The sequence below is a fragment of the Vitis vinifera genome, chromosome 17 (genome assembly GCF_030704535.1).
Source record: "Vitis vinifera cultivar Pinot Noir 40024 chromosome 17, ASM3070453v1".
NCBI classification, from domain to species: domain Eukaryota; kingdom Viridiplantae; phylum Streptophyta; class Magnoliopsida; order Vitales; family Vitaceae; genus Vitis; species Vitis vinifera.
Window position 1 is genome coordinate 9,011,359 of NC_081821.1, and position 14,111 is coordinate 9,025,469.

General features: G+C 36.3%; 2 protein-coding genes across 3 annotated transcripts; one reads left to right on the plus strand and one right to left on the minus strand.

Annotated features, from left to right (window-relative positions):
• Positions 1-2,545: 2,545 nt before the first annotated feature.
• LOC100246770 (aminoaldehyde dehydrogenase 2, peroxisomal) lies at positions 2,546-9,706 on the minus strand. Of its 2 annotated transcripts, XM_002283654.5 has the most exons (15): positions 8,801-9,706; positions 8,183-8,325; positions 7,890-7,970; positions 7,658-7,806; positions 6,731-6,823; positions 6,522-6,645; positions 6,347-6,412; positions 6,104-6,170; positions 5,865-5,941; positions 4,770-4,883; positions 3,964-4,041; positions 3,729-3,880; positions 3,557-3,617; positions 3,322-3,428; positions 2,546-2,946 (listed from the first exon to the last, which is right to left on the minus strand). In XM_002283654.5, exons 1-15 carry the CDS (start codon positions 8,907-8,909, stop codon positions 2,856-2,858), a joined length of 1,512 nt encoding a protein of 503 aa, XP_002283690.1. In that variant the 5' UTR covers positions 8,910-9,706; the 3' UTR covers positions 2,546-2,855. The 2 variants fall into 2 exon arrangements, with proteins under 2 accessions (XP_002283690.1, XP_059590002.1); XM_059734019.1 differs by lacking the exon at positions 2,546-2,946 and having other exon boundaries at positions 3,061-3,428; positions 8,801-9,260.
• A 1,120-nt stretch (positions 9,707-10,826) lies between these two features.
• Positions 10,827-12,307, plus strand: LOC132252768 (uncharacterized). Its single transcript, XM_059733961.1, has 3 exons — positions 10,827-10,881; positions 11,065-11,358; positions 11,640-12,307. Exons 1-3 carry the CDS (start codon positions 10,827-10,829, stop codon positions 11,675-11,677), a joined length of 387 nt encoding a protein of 128 aa, XP_059589944.1. The 3' UTR covers positions 11,678-12,307.
• Positions 12,308-14,111: the final 1,804 nt, after the last annotated feature.

Consider the following 14,111-nt stretch of genomic DNA (forward strand, 5'->3'; position numbering starts at 1 on the left):
GAATATGAATTTAATTTTTCGAGGATATATTTGTAATACCATATTAAATTACATTATTATTATTATTTATTAAAAAGATTTAAGTTATTATAAAATAGGTTGGAATAAATTTATATTGAGCACATATTTTGTAAGTGACTGTTGATGGAAGTATAATTTGTTGTGGAAATGTACAATAATAAATAATAATAGGAAGAAAACGAATAAGAGAAAAAAAACAAAAATACCTAAAAAACACAATGGTTTACGTGGTTCAACTTAAAACCTACATCCATGGGTGAAAACATAGAACAACTTCCACTATTGTTGAAGAAGATTACAACCTTAGAGCTCTCAAATCCTAAAGTCTCAATTACTCTAAAAAAGCGACTCATTTTTTATTTTTTTTGGTCAAAATCTCTTCTTTCATTTTTTTCTAATTATATACGAAGATTTTACATATGAAACTAATTGTATAATTGTTAAAGATTCTACATATAAGTAACCTTGCAATCTATAATTGTTTTGTCAACAATTGAAACAGAATACATGACAACCATAAAAGTAATAAAAGAAGCTATTTGACTTAAAAGTCTAGTTGGCGATTAAAGCTTACAACAAGAGTTGACTATTGTGTATTGTGATAGCCAAAGTGTCATACATTTGATTCAAAATTAGATGTTCGATGAGATAACCAAATATATTGATGTCAGAATGCATTTTATTAGGATTGTGATTGCACAAAGTGCTAACTTATTAAAAAATCCCCTACAATGGACAATATAGAATGACTAAATCTATTCCTATAATTAACACTCAGACTTAACTGGTGTTGATGGTATTTGAAAGGTGTGGGGGTGAAATAATATGGAAGACTTTTGAATTTGTTTTAATTTTAGAAATTTGACACAATGCCGAGATTATTGAAAAGCATTTCATATTCTATTTTTTTAAGTCAGTTGGAAAATCATCGACAATTTCCTAATGGAAAATATTCTTGTAAAGGAGTTTGTTATTATCATACATAAAAAACAATTAAAAAAAGAAAAAGAAAAAAAATATCTTATTTTGGAAGTAGACATAGATGATAATTACATAATCAGTTTCTTCCTTATATATAATTCACATCATAATAAACTTTCTCATGGACCAGAAATTAAATAAAAAAATCATTTATATTGTTGTGCCTTAACCAAGAAGGCAAAAAGTTGAAGGCAGATTCCAAGATCTAAAATTCATAGCGTGTTTGAAAGTGATTATAGGAAGTGTTTCAGACATTCTTAATACTTGAAAAATGAAAATTTTTAAGTGTTACAAACGTTAAAAACACTTCTTAAAATCATTATCAAACGCACTCTCAATATCTTTTGGGAAAGTAGTTAAAAGGGTAAAATAGTAAAAATACAATCATCACATTAAAACGAGCATAACTGAATATAGTTTTTGAAAGGGTCAGTTTTTTGTCACCACTCGGAAGTCGGAAATGGGTACGTTCTTCCAATTTAATAAAATTGCAAATAGAATATGAAAAAGATGCACGAATTCCAAAATCTTCAATTTCAAAATTCAATAAATTTCCCCAAATACTTTGAAAATGATTAAGAAAATCCAGCTTTTACACATGCTAGAATGAATAATTCTAAAACCTTAAAACCCGAAAACGACATTTTGTTTTGTTATCAACTTTCAAATTATGCTCATAAAAGATCAAATTTGAAATGATTGAATGAAGAAAATCAATTTCATTCTTATAAACCACATTTTATTTTGTTATCAACTTTCAAATTATGCTCATAAAAGATCAAATTTGAAATAATTGAACCAAGAAAATCAATTTCATTCTTATAAACCACATTTTGTTTTGTTATCATCTTTCAAATTATGCTCATAAAAGATCAAATTTGAAATGATTGAATAAAGAAAATCAATTTCATTCTTCGTTCGCATGTTTAAATTATTTTTTAAAACAAGAATAAAAATAAAAAATTTATTAGCATGAACACTAATTTCTCCCTTTTTAGTGGGATTTTAATTACTCAAAATTTTTATGTGATATTATGATTCATCTTCATTCACATCCTTATTCCCCATGTCAAAAGCTAACACCCAGAACTGGGAAAGGATGGAATCAGTGGAATAATCAATTCACAAAGCAAACAATCATATGACCATGTGGGTCTCCATCTATCCATGTGCCTGCTCTGCCAAGAGTCTGTTCATATCACCATGGGTCTGGCCCAGTGGATGAGGTATTGGATTCAGGTTTTTGGGGTTTCTAAATATCTTGATTTCATTTTTGGAAGGATTGACAATAATATTGAAAATACAATAAAATATATTCAATATTTAATTCAAAGAATCACATTCCCTGAATTGTGTTTTAGTTCTTGACAAACTGCCAAACACAACAGCTTATCCTGGAAAAATTGTACTCTCTTGTGTGGGAGAGTATAGCAAGAGTATGATGCTACTTCATAATTAAGAAGGTTGGATTAAGGTCAGGTCAATCAAAGCAAAAACTGTGAGACAGGTCTACCTGGATGAAGATATTGCACAAAATACAAAATTGTAATGGACGATTCTGCAGTTCACCTCTATATTGTTCAATTTTCAATACTGTCAACCCCTCAAGGTGAGCTATTATGATTTTTAACTAGAGCAAACAGAAGAAAACATGCCCGATAACAAGCTAGTTCTGCTGTTTTATTGCAAACAGAATAAGTCACACTAAACAACAAACTAGCTCTGCTACTTTATTATCATTGCAGTCAACAAAAAACCATCACCTTCACTAGATGGTGCCCCTCTCATGGTACTGCTTTTTGTTCTGAGTTAGACATATCAGAGGTTTTCTGCTTCAGGGTCTGAAGAAATTTTCACAGCTTTGAAGGAGACTGGTACCAGCCCCATGGTTCATTGGAGAGGTACTGAGTGACCTGCTTCACACTTAAGTAATTATCAAGTCCCCTGTGTTGGAAGGATAGAAGAAAGGAAGATTATCGTTAGCATGTTCAGAAAACAGTGCTGAATGCAGCATCATAAGATAATACAAACATCTTTGGATCCATGATAGAGTTCATATGTTCAACTCAATTTTTTTTTTTTTTTTGGTGCTCATGTGTCTGACAAAATTTGCAACATGTCATCATATAGTTTGAAAATGTTCAACCAAACATATATACTTTTATAAAAAATAAACATGTGTTATAGATGAAGAAATTTTATATACGAGGTTGAGAGGTAAATGGATGCTTTAACGATTTGGTAACTGACAGCCCTTGTTCAAGAAATATTTTGAACCTGTCTACTTTACACTTCTGATCCAGGGAAATCAGGACATACCGTGGCCCTAGTTCACGCCCAAAACCACTACGCTTGTTTCCTCCCCATGGAGCTTGACAGAAGCATGGCTGTGAGCAGTTGATCCATACAATCCCTGCATTAAGGGCCTGCAGAGAAGCAAAAAGAAAGATATATAGTTGACATTTCCAGAACTACATGATCTCCAATACTTGCTGTCTTCATGATTATTCAGGGATGGGTGACTACTCATGATATAAATACAATAAAATCTCACCTTTGACACACGTTCACACCTCTCCAGATCATTTGAAATTACAGCACCTGCTAAGCCATACCTGTGAAAGATAACCACATTGTTGCTGGATAAACCAGAAAAAGAAGGCAAGAAACACAACCCAAACAGGTTCTCAGATAAAACTTAATTTTCAACAAACAAATCAACTCACTGGGTGTCATTTGCTAGTTCAATGGCTTCATCTTCGGAGCTAAATGTTTTAACACAAAGGACAGGCCCGAAAACCTCCTCTCTCCAAATTTGCATGGAAGTAGTCACATCACTTATAATGGTTGGTTCAATGTAGAACCCCATCTTCAAATGCTGCCATTATTTATAAAGTAATATAACGTTAACAACAAATTCAGAAAGAAGCAAAGCTGATGTTGACAAGAAAAACATTCTACCTGGGGACGACCCCCACCACACAATATTGTTGCACCCTCACTCTTAGCTGTTGAAACCAACTTCAATATCTTCTCATACTGCAGCAAATGAAATAAATAGTAAATACTTTCACATCCTAACTCCATCAAAAAAAATTAATGCAGAATATTGTTAATCCAGATAGGGATCATGTGAGACATTCATGACCATCAAACTGAAACTGCATGCAACAGTTATTTGGTGAGTTGGGAAACTTAGGCAGTCAGCACAGTAAGTTTTACAGGTGGAAATATCAAGAGGCGCATAGAATAGACAATTTTTCGTTAAATTGATTTAAAAAAAAAATCCATCAAGCTTTCAACATAAAAATCATCCCAATTCCAGATACTTAGAGCAAGATGTGGGATCTTTTAGTAGCATAGTCTTTCCATACCATGTAATCCATTACAGGGAAGTACAAACGGATATATCATCCTGGTATAGCCTCAGCCAAAGATATTCAAGTTATATTTAAAATGTTGAAAGAATAATTAAGGCTGGGTAATTCTTGACTTATGACTTTGTAACCACATTGCTTATTGCCTTTACCCAAGCACAACCAGATAAAACACATTAGTGATGGTCTACTTATTCAATGAAAGAAATATAAAATTTAGTGACATATTAATCCATTAGGTGAAATTAATAGAAAGAAAAGCATCAGGAGAAAATAATACAGAATGGAGTACAACCCCTCCAGTTATCAACAATTTCTACGAATTTTGGAGCAAAGAAGAAACAAAATAAAAGCAAGAGGAACTGCAGGTATTGAATGTAGCAAACTTACCTGCTCTCTACTAACAACAGGACCAAGTCTACAACCTTCTTCAAAGGGATCTGAAATCTTGATATTTTTAGTCCATTTCACAAGCTTGTCTAAAAATTCTGCTGCAATGCTTTCCTGAAAATAATTATAGGAGCATATACCTCTTGATAAGTAATGGAAAATAAATCAACAGAATATAGCTAAAAACTAAATGTAAAGACAAATGAAAGATGAAGCAAGTTTTATGCTCTTAGTTTGCTTTGTAGCTTGTAAGACTTTAATCATCAGAAGGGATGCTGGATAAAATTTCACAATCTCATCTTCTATATGTACCTATAAAAAATTTAATCCATTATACATTTTAGAAAGAAGGATATAGATGTCATTCTTCAGAAAAATTTCAATGGCATAAAGCACATGCATGGATGCATATGTGAGACAGATAGAGAGGGAAAGAGAGATTGATGGAATTATAAAATTTTACAGTGTATATCATATCCATACATCATGGGCCAAATTGATTGCAAGAAAGGAACTGTGTAAAAGAAAATTAAGCAAGTGATAAGCCAAGATTTTCTGTTTGTCTAATGCAACAAGAAATTGAAAGACATAACAAAAGAAGCACCACTTCCCAGGGCATGTCTTGCCCATGTGAATGTTTTAACACATTATTTACTTATTTTTTCACAATTCTAACACATTATTAATAATTATGGTTAAAACAATCAATAATAACAGACAAAGATTAAGGTTTTGCATGCCAGATCCTGATGCGTGCCTCAATATCAGCCCAAAAAAGCAGCAAATAAGTTGATGACATGTTTAAGGTTTCTAGACTAAGCATGCAAGTTTATATTCACAATGAATCACAATATCTTTTGAAGAGTCCAGACAACTTCTGTGCTTAAACAAAGGTTCATGTCCGTCCTGATATATCCTTCTTAATGCTGGGTAATTAAAACCAAGCTTACCCAAAAATGGTGAAATAATAGAAAACAAGAGCTAAGGAGCTAGAACATGTTCAGTAAACAGAAATGAGAAGGAAAGTAACTGACTACAAATGGAACTAGTCGTGGAAATGTCTAGATAGGAGGTGATTTTCGATATAATACTTACATGCACAAGAAGACGAGATGTTGCACTACATATTTGGCCATTTGTCCAAAAGCAACCAAAGGCAGTCCATTCAGCAGCTGTTTGAATGAATGATAGGTAAGAGGGAGTAAATATATAATGACACTAACATCCCAAAAAACATTTGTTCTTCCTTCTATTGTTCAAGGCTTGAAATGCCAACGATTCATTTAAAATGAAAGAAGTTAAGAACTTAAAATTGTACTTCAGAAAGCACTAACCCTTGTCAAGGTCGACATCCTCAAACACAAGAATGGGACTCTTTCCACCAAGCTCCAATGAAACAGGCTGCCAATCAACCACAAAAAAAATAAAATAAAATAAATAAATAAATAAAAAATCAGAACACTAAGGTAAAATACTGACAAAAAATAAAAAGAAAAACAAAAAAAGGGAAAAAGGAAACAAAGAAAACCACAGGTATTCCCAATAAGTACTACAGTTAAATTATAATCTAAACATACCTTCACCAATTGAGCTGCAGCTGTCATGATCTTGCTCCCAGTAACAGTGCTTCCAGTAAATGCAATCTGTTGAAAATTAATATGTTTAACATAATATATGGAAATTGCTAAGTTTCCAGGTTATAGAGAACCATACAGATTCATCCAGTTATTAATGAATCTAAGTCAACTGAACCTTGTCAACATGGGGATGAGATGACAATGGAGCACCAGCTTCAGAGCCCAGTCCAGTCAGAATATTAAGGACGCCAGGTGGCAGACCCACCTCTATACACACATCAGCCAGCTCTAAACAAGTCCTGGAACAGAAATATGTTGATAGGAGTACAACAAAGAGAACCCAACACAAAAGAACAACGCTAATATAAACCAACAAGGACATACACAGAAGCCAACTCAGATGGCTTTAGTATTGCTGTGCAACCAGCAGCTAGGGCAGGAGCCACTTTCCATGTAGCCATCAGTAGTGGGTAATTCCTGAAACAAAGGAGAAAAAAGACCACTAGTTAGTTTTTTAGACATAATATTCCTTGATAACAATAATTCACAAGTACCACAAACACAAATCATTCTTGTCAACAACCAAACAACCATCTTTCACCCTGCCACTGGTTCCAGCTTCCTAACAATCAAGGTTGGTTGACTAACCTTTTATTCCACCATCCAAATCAATCATTAACAAAGTAAGAAGGTTAGTTGAGTAATCATTTTGGGACTGCATACCACCAATTTTTTTTAAAGCCCTGTAATTACAATTAAGTGCATACAAAATGAGCTCAATTCTGCCAGGCCAATTATAGGAAAGCAAAAATGTCCAGGGCCAAGTGCATCATAAATTCATAACATGAAGAAACAAGTCAGACTGCTACCTAATTTAAGAGCAAGACATCTGTGATGAGTTGCAATAAGTGCAAAACATTTGGAGAAATGCTTAGATCAAAGTACCAATTCATAATCCAGAAGATGTCAAATTACCCAAAAAAATTCATTTTTTAAATTTCCTTACTGATGAAAAATACATTGTTCAGGGCAACACCAAGTACATAAAAAAACAAACTATGCACATTAAGAACAGGTGAAGTTTAAAACAAATATCAAAGCTAGCAACTTTAAGTGGAAATCAAATTGATTGATGACACATGTAAATAAGGTTCTTTTCACTGATACAAGAGAGCAATTGAGGAAAGAGTAAAGATGTGTTTGACTTAACAAACGACCTGCATCCAATAACTAAGTAATACAACAAACAAAGATGAAAAGGCAAAGAAATATAACATAGATGCTCAACAAAGAAATCAATAAGAAACATACCATGGTGTAATCAATCCAACAACACCAACGGGCTCCTTAAGAATATGACACTTAAATGTCTCCATAGGAAGTGACAAAGGAGCCTTTTGCTGTGCATCTAAAGCTTCAGCGTGGTCTGCAAAGTACTCAAAACAAGAAGCAACGTCATCCTGCACAACACAATGTTAACAAGGATATAAGACAATATACAGAAAACTCAACCTGAAAAAACTCTATAGTTCCTCAAACATACAATATCCCATGCTGCTTCATCCAGGGGTTTTCCACAATCAAGTGCCTCTAGTTTGGCCAATTCAGTCTTTCTCTCTGTTATCTGCATGCAAATGAAAAGGCAAGAATGCATAATCAGCCTTGAAATAGTTCTTTACTTTCAAATTTATCACTTCATAGGACCTAAATGAATTTGAATAAGAAGTTACTGCATCCTGCCCATCATCAATGGGACTACCCCAAGAAAATCTTGCACCCAAATGAAAACCAAGTAGTTTATATTCTAATAGATCAACATAAAGCAAATTTAGAGACCTTGGCAGCAATGGCACGCAAATACTTAGCACGAACAGCACCAGGCGCCTTAGCCCAATCTGCCCCCTTATTCCTGGCAAAGGCTCTTCGGGCAGCATCCACAGCAAGCTCCACATCTTCACCAGTGGCCGCCGGAATAAGGCCTGACGCAGTTCGACAATCCCCAGACATCAGATTCACAAATCCCAACATTCAATTTCACTAACCCCTACTTTAAATGCTGAAAAAGAAAACAAGGCAAAAAGGAAAGAAAAAAGAAAATCGCTGATGTTGTTTACTGTCACCTTAGTTCCAATCAACGCAAAACCCCACTCGGCTACAAAAGAACTAGTACTACTGTAATACTATGCTCTAGTTCACTAACGCCCTAGAAACGAAAACCCCATATTCAAGTTTTCAGTCTTCTTACTCTCCCCACATCCTCCCACCAACCAAACAAAGAATTCATGAAAGACCCACCTACCAAAAACTTTGATCTTCGATCATCGATAACAGAGATAATAATTACAGAAATGAACTACCGATCGCACTAAAACAAAGTCTAAATAAATCTTGAGCACTGAATCCAATCAAAGCATACACATAATCCATATACAAGGAGGGAGAGAGGGAAACAACCGATGGTCTGCTCAGTGGCGGGATTGATGACGGGGATGCGCCTCTTCGTGATGGGTTCAACCCATTTGCCGTCGATGAAGAGCTGCCGACATGGTATTTTAGTCTCCATCTCCACCCACTGCTCTAGTTGCGTGCCTCTGCCACTGTTGTGGGCAATTTTTATGTGGTATGGGAAAGTGGGCAGAACATATTTTTTATTTTCCAAAATAATTTACTTACTTATTGGGTGATTTTAGTAATAGATTGCATCACATCCTAGTATGTTTTAGGCTGTCATTTTCCCTATTTTCTAGGTGATTTTGGTCGTAGATTGCTGCCCATCCTTTAAACATCTCCACGCCTCGTGATTAAGGGACATCAAGGTGGTAAAACAAATAAAATAAATATAGAATAATTTTTTCTAAATTTAAGGATCATAAGAAATAGGTTGCACAAAATACTTCTTAAGAAATAGGTTGGATTAAGGTCGATCAAAGTAAAAACTGTGGCACAGGTCTACCTGGATGCTTCTTCAACTCGCAGAAGATGAAGAGACTGCACAAGATACAAAATGGTAATGGATAATTCTGTGGTTCAACTCCATATCGTTCAATTTTCAATACCATCTACCCCTCAAGCTGACCTATTATGATTTTTAGCCAGTGCAAACAGAAGAAAACAAACCAAATAATGACCTAGTTCTGCTGTTTTATTGCAAACAGTATAAGCCCCTACTCAACAACAAACTAGCTCTGCTATTTTATCACATATGCAAGAAGGAAGTTTGAACTTGATGCAAATGACTAAAATATCTTCCATTTTATATGATTATCATTATGTTGGAGATATCATTATTGCCAAACCTGATTCCTACATTGCATTTGCGGGTAAAAGATAATTGAACAAACATTGAAAAAAATAGTACTTGAAGGTTCACAAGTGGCTGAATATTTATTCCATAAAGGCTTATTCGATCCAATCGTACCACAAAATACTTTAAAGAGTGTTCTAAGTGAGTTATTTTAGCTTCACACATTCTTTCCTTTGAATCCAAAAAAAATCAAGTAGAGCATTAAGTTCAATTATTTTATTTGTGTTAAACAAGTAGTTATTTTATCAGAATTAAAGTAAAATCAGAAAAATGGAGTTTTCTTTAGTGACATAAAATCGAATCGTAGAAAGAATCAAATGTTGCAAATAGTTTTTTTTTTTTTTTTCTCAGGATTTTTTTTTTTTTTACCCATATTCCTGATTAGTAATTAGGAAACCTCTATCAACAAGATAAAAGAACCAAATCTTCCTTCCCCGAAATTAGATTAGGCAAGGCAAATAAAAAATTTTCATGCTCCCTTCTTATGTATATAAGACTTAACTATAGAAAAAATACAAGCTATAGAAAATATAAGGAAATATAGATTATAGATATAGAGTCTTGCCCCTACTCAACAACAAACTAGCTCTGCTATTGTATCGTTGTTGCAGTCATCCTAACATCATCTTCACTAGATGATGGCCCTCTCATGGTACTGCTTTCTTTCCCAAGATAGACACATCAGAGGTTTTCTGTTTCAGGGTCTGAAGAAATTTTCACAGCTTTGAAGGAGACTGGTACTAGCCCCATGGTTCACTGGAGATGTACTGAGTGACCTGCTTCACATTTAAGTAGTTATCAAGTCCCCTGCATTGAAAGGATAGAAGAAAGGAAGATTATCATTAGTATAATCAGAAAACAGTGCTAAATGCGCCGAGTCATATGATAGTATTAACATCTTTGGATCCATTTTAGAGTTCATATATTCAACTCAGATTTTCTTGTGCCCATGTGCCTAAGAAAATTCAAAACGTCTTATCTATTAGGTTGAAAATGCTAAACCAAAAACATATCCTTTTAGAAGATACGAAGACTTATTACAGAGGAAGAAATTTTGTATACGAGGATGAGAGGAAAATGGATGCTTTTTCAATATGGTAACTGATAGCCTTGCTCAAGAAAATATTTTGAACCTGTCTACTTTACAATTCTGATCCAGGGAAATCAGGACATACCATGGCCCTAGTTCACGCCCAAAACCACTACGCTTATTGCCTCCCCATGGAGCTTGGTAGAAGCATGGCTGTGAGCAGTTGACCCATACAATCCCTGCATTAAGGGCCTGCAGAGAAGCAAAAAGAAGATATATAATTGACATTTCCAGAACTAGATAGTCTCCATGCAGTCTTTATGATTATTCAGAAATGGGTGATTGCTCATGATATATGTTAAAGTATATTGTATTGTGGGCTAGAGCAACCTCAGCAATTAGGTGATTTTTCTGGCTCTAGCAATCGTCGCAAGCAAACCAACAAGAAGTTCTGCAACTATTGCAAGCGTCCTGGCCACACCATTGAGACTTGTTACCGTCGTAACAAATCCACTGCTGCTGTTGCTAATACTGCACCTACTCCGCCAACGGTTTCCACGTCCCAGTCTTCTGGATCTACTATCAACCTCTCTTCCACTGAACTACAGGAGATCATAGCTCAGGCTGTTCGTATGGTTGGTAATGCATCTCTTTCCACTGCCTTATCTGTTCTACCTGGTAAGTCTCAAACTTGGCTCTTTGATTCTGCCTGCTGCAATCACATGACACCTCACTCATCCCTGTTCACCAACCTTGACCCTGCACCACATCCTCTAAATATTCATATAGCCGATGGTTCCACCATGCATGGAAATAGTCTAGGTTTTGTTTCAACCTCTACCCTTTCTGTTCCTGGAGTCTTTCACGTACCTGACCTATCCTATAATTTGTGCTCTGTGGGACAATTAGCTGAACTCGGTTATCGCCTTATTTTTTACTATTCTGGGTGTATTGTACAGGATCCGAGGACGGGGCAGGAGCTTGGGACCGGTCCTAGAGTTGGGCGTATGTTTCCCGTGAACAATCTTCATCTTCCACCTGTTGCTCCTGTTTCTGTTGCTGCTGCAACAGCTGCAGTTTCTTCCTTACCTTCTCTTGCGCTTTGGCATTCTCGTCTTGGTCATGCACCATCTTCTCGGGTACAACAGTTAGTGTCTAGAGGTCTGTTGGGTTCTGTGTCTAAAGACAATTTTGATTGCACTTCATGTCAGTTAGGAAAACAACCAGCTTTGCCTTTCAATAACAGTGACTCCATTTCTAAAAGTATTTTTGAGTTAATTCATTCTGATGTTTGGGGACCTTCTCCTGTTGCTAGTATTGGTGGATCTCGATATTTTGTTGTTTTTATTGATGATTACTCTCGTTATAGTTGGATTTTTCCTATGAAATCTCGTTCTGAAATTTTATCAATATATAGCAACTTTGCAAAAATGGTTGAAACTCAATTCTCCAAACGTATCAAAACCTTTCGATCTGATAATGCTCTTGAATATACTCAACATGCATTTCAAACTCTGTTACATTCCTATGGTACTATCCATCATCTAACCTGTCCAGGTACCTCTCAGCAAAATGGTCGAGCCGAAAGAAAACTTCGTCATATTCTTGACACTGTTCGTGCTTTACTTCTTTCTGCGAAAATTCCTGCCCCATTTTGGGGTGAAGCCAGTCTTCATGCTGTTCATGCAATTAACCGCATTCCAAGTACTGTCATCCATAATCAGACTCCATATGAGCGTCTCTTTGGGTCACCCCCTAACTATCATCACCTTCGCTCCTTTGGATCCGCTTGCTTTGTTCTTCTTCAGCCTCATGAGCACAACAAACTTGAGCCTCGATCTAGACTCTGTTGTTTTCTTGGTTATGGCGAAACTCAAAAGGGGTATAGGTGTTATGATCCTGTTTCTCATCGTCTTCGCGTTTCTCGTAATGTTATCTTTTGGGAACATCGATTGTTTGTTGAACTCTCTCACTTTCGTTCTTCCTTGACTAACTCCTCTGTTTTAGAAATCTTTCCCGATGAGTCTCTTGTTCCTTCTGCAAATACTTTTGATCTTCATTTAGACTTCTCTCCAGATATCTTTGATGCTTCTCCTAGACAGGTTGCAGATGAACAGATTATTCACGAGCTACCCCACTTTGAGCCTGGGTCCCCTGCTCCTGCTCTGCCTGAAGATCCTCCACAAGACATTCCACCTCGCCACTCAACCCGGGTAAGATCCATTCCTCCACACCTCCTTGACTATCATTGTTACACTGCCCTTGCTACACTTCACGAGCCTCAAACCTATCGTGAGGCCTCTACTGACCCTTTATGGCAGATTGCAATGAAAGAGGAACTTGATGCATTAACCAAAAACCATACTTGGGACCTGGTTACTCTCCCTCCTGGACAGTCTGTGGTTGGTTGTAAGTGGATCTATAAGATCAAGACTCGCTCTGATGGATCCGTTGAGCGCTATAAGGCTCGTCTTGTTGCCAAAGGTTTTACACAAGAGTATGGGATTGATTATGAAGAGACGTTTGCTCCAGTTGCTCGTATCTCATCTGTTCTTGCTCTCTTAGCTGTTGCTGCTGCTCGTAAATGGGATCTTTTTCAGATGGATGTTAAAAATGCCTTCCTTAATGGGGATCTGAGTGAAGAAGTCTATATGCAACCTCCTCCTGGTCTCTCTATTGAATCAAACAAGGTTTGTCATCTTCGACGTGCACTTTATGGTCTCAAACAAGCCCCACGTGCTTGGTTTGCCAAGTTCAGCTCCACTATTTTTCGCTTGGGTTACACCGCCAGTCCATATGATTCTGCCTTATTTCTTCGTCGTACTGATAAAGGCACTATTTTGCTTCTTCTCTATGTGGATGATATGATCATAACTGGTGATGACCTTAGTGGCATTCAAGAACTCAAGGATTTTCTCAATCAGCAGTTTGAGATGAAAGATCTTGGACATCTCAGCTATTTCTTGGGTCTTGAAATTACTCATTCCACAGATGGTCTTTATATTACTCAAGCCAAGTATGCTTCTAACCTGTTGTCTCAAGCTGGGCTCACTGACAGCAAAACAGTTGACACTCCAGTTGAACTTAATGCGCATCTGACACCCTTGGGGGGGAAACCATTGTCTAATCCTTCTCTTTACAGACGATTGGTTGGCAGCTTAGTTTACCTCACAGTTACTCGTCCAGACATCTCCTATGCTGTTCATCAGGTGAGCCAGTATTTGTCTGCTCCACGATCAACTCACTATGCTGCTGTTCTGCGCATTCTTCGATACCTGAAGGGTACCCTTTTTCATGGCCTTTTCTACTCAGCCCAGTCTCCTCTTGTACTCCGTGCATTCTCAGATGCTGATTGGGCAGGAGATCCTACTGATCGCAGGTCCACTACAGGTTATTGCTTTCTCCTTGGTTCTTCTTTGATTTCTTGGCGA

Coding starts and splice junctions, on each gene's coding strand:
- LOC100246770 (XM_059734019.1), bottom strand. CDS start 8,909: ATGGAGACTAAAATACCATGTCGGCAGCTCTTCATCGACGGCAAATGG. Junction 6,413..6,521: donor CTCATCCCCATGTTGACAAG/GTTCAGTTGACT, acceptor AATTTTCAACAG/ATTGCATTTACTGGAAGCAC. Junction 3,618..3,728: donor GAACTAGCAAATGACACCCA/GTGAGTTGATTT, acceptor TATCTTTCACAG/GTATGGCTTAGCAGGTGCTG.
- LOC132252768 (XM_059733961.1), top strand. CDS start 10,827: ATGGCCCTAGTTCACGCCCAAAACCACTACGCTTATTGCCTCCCCATG. Junction 10,882..11,064: donor TTGCCTCCCCATGGAGCTTG/GTAGAAGCATGG, acceptor ATTGTGGGCTAG/AGCAACCTCAGCAATTAGGT. Junction 11,359..11,639: donor TGCCTTATCTGTTCTACCTG/GTAAGTCTCAAA, acceptor TGTATTGTACAG/GATCCGAGGACGGGGCAGGA.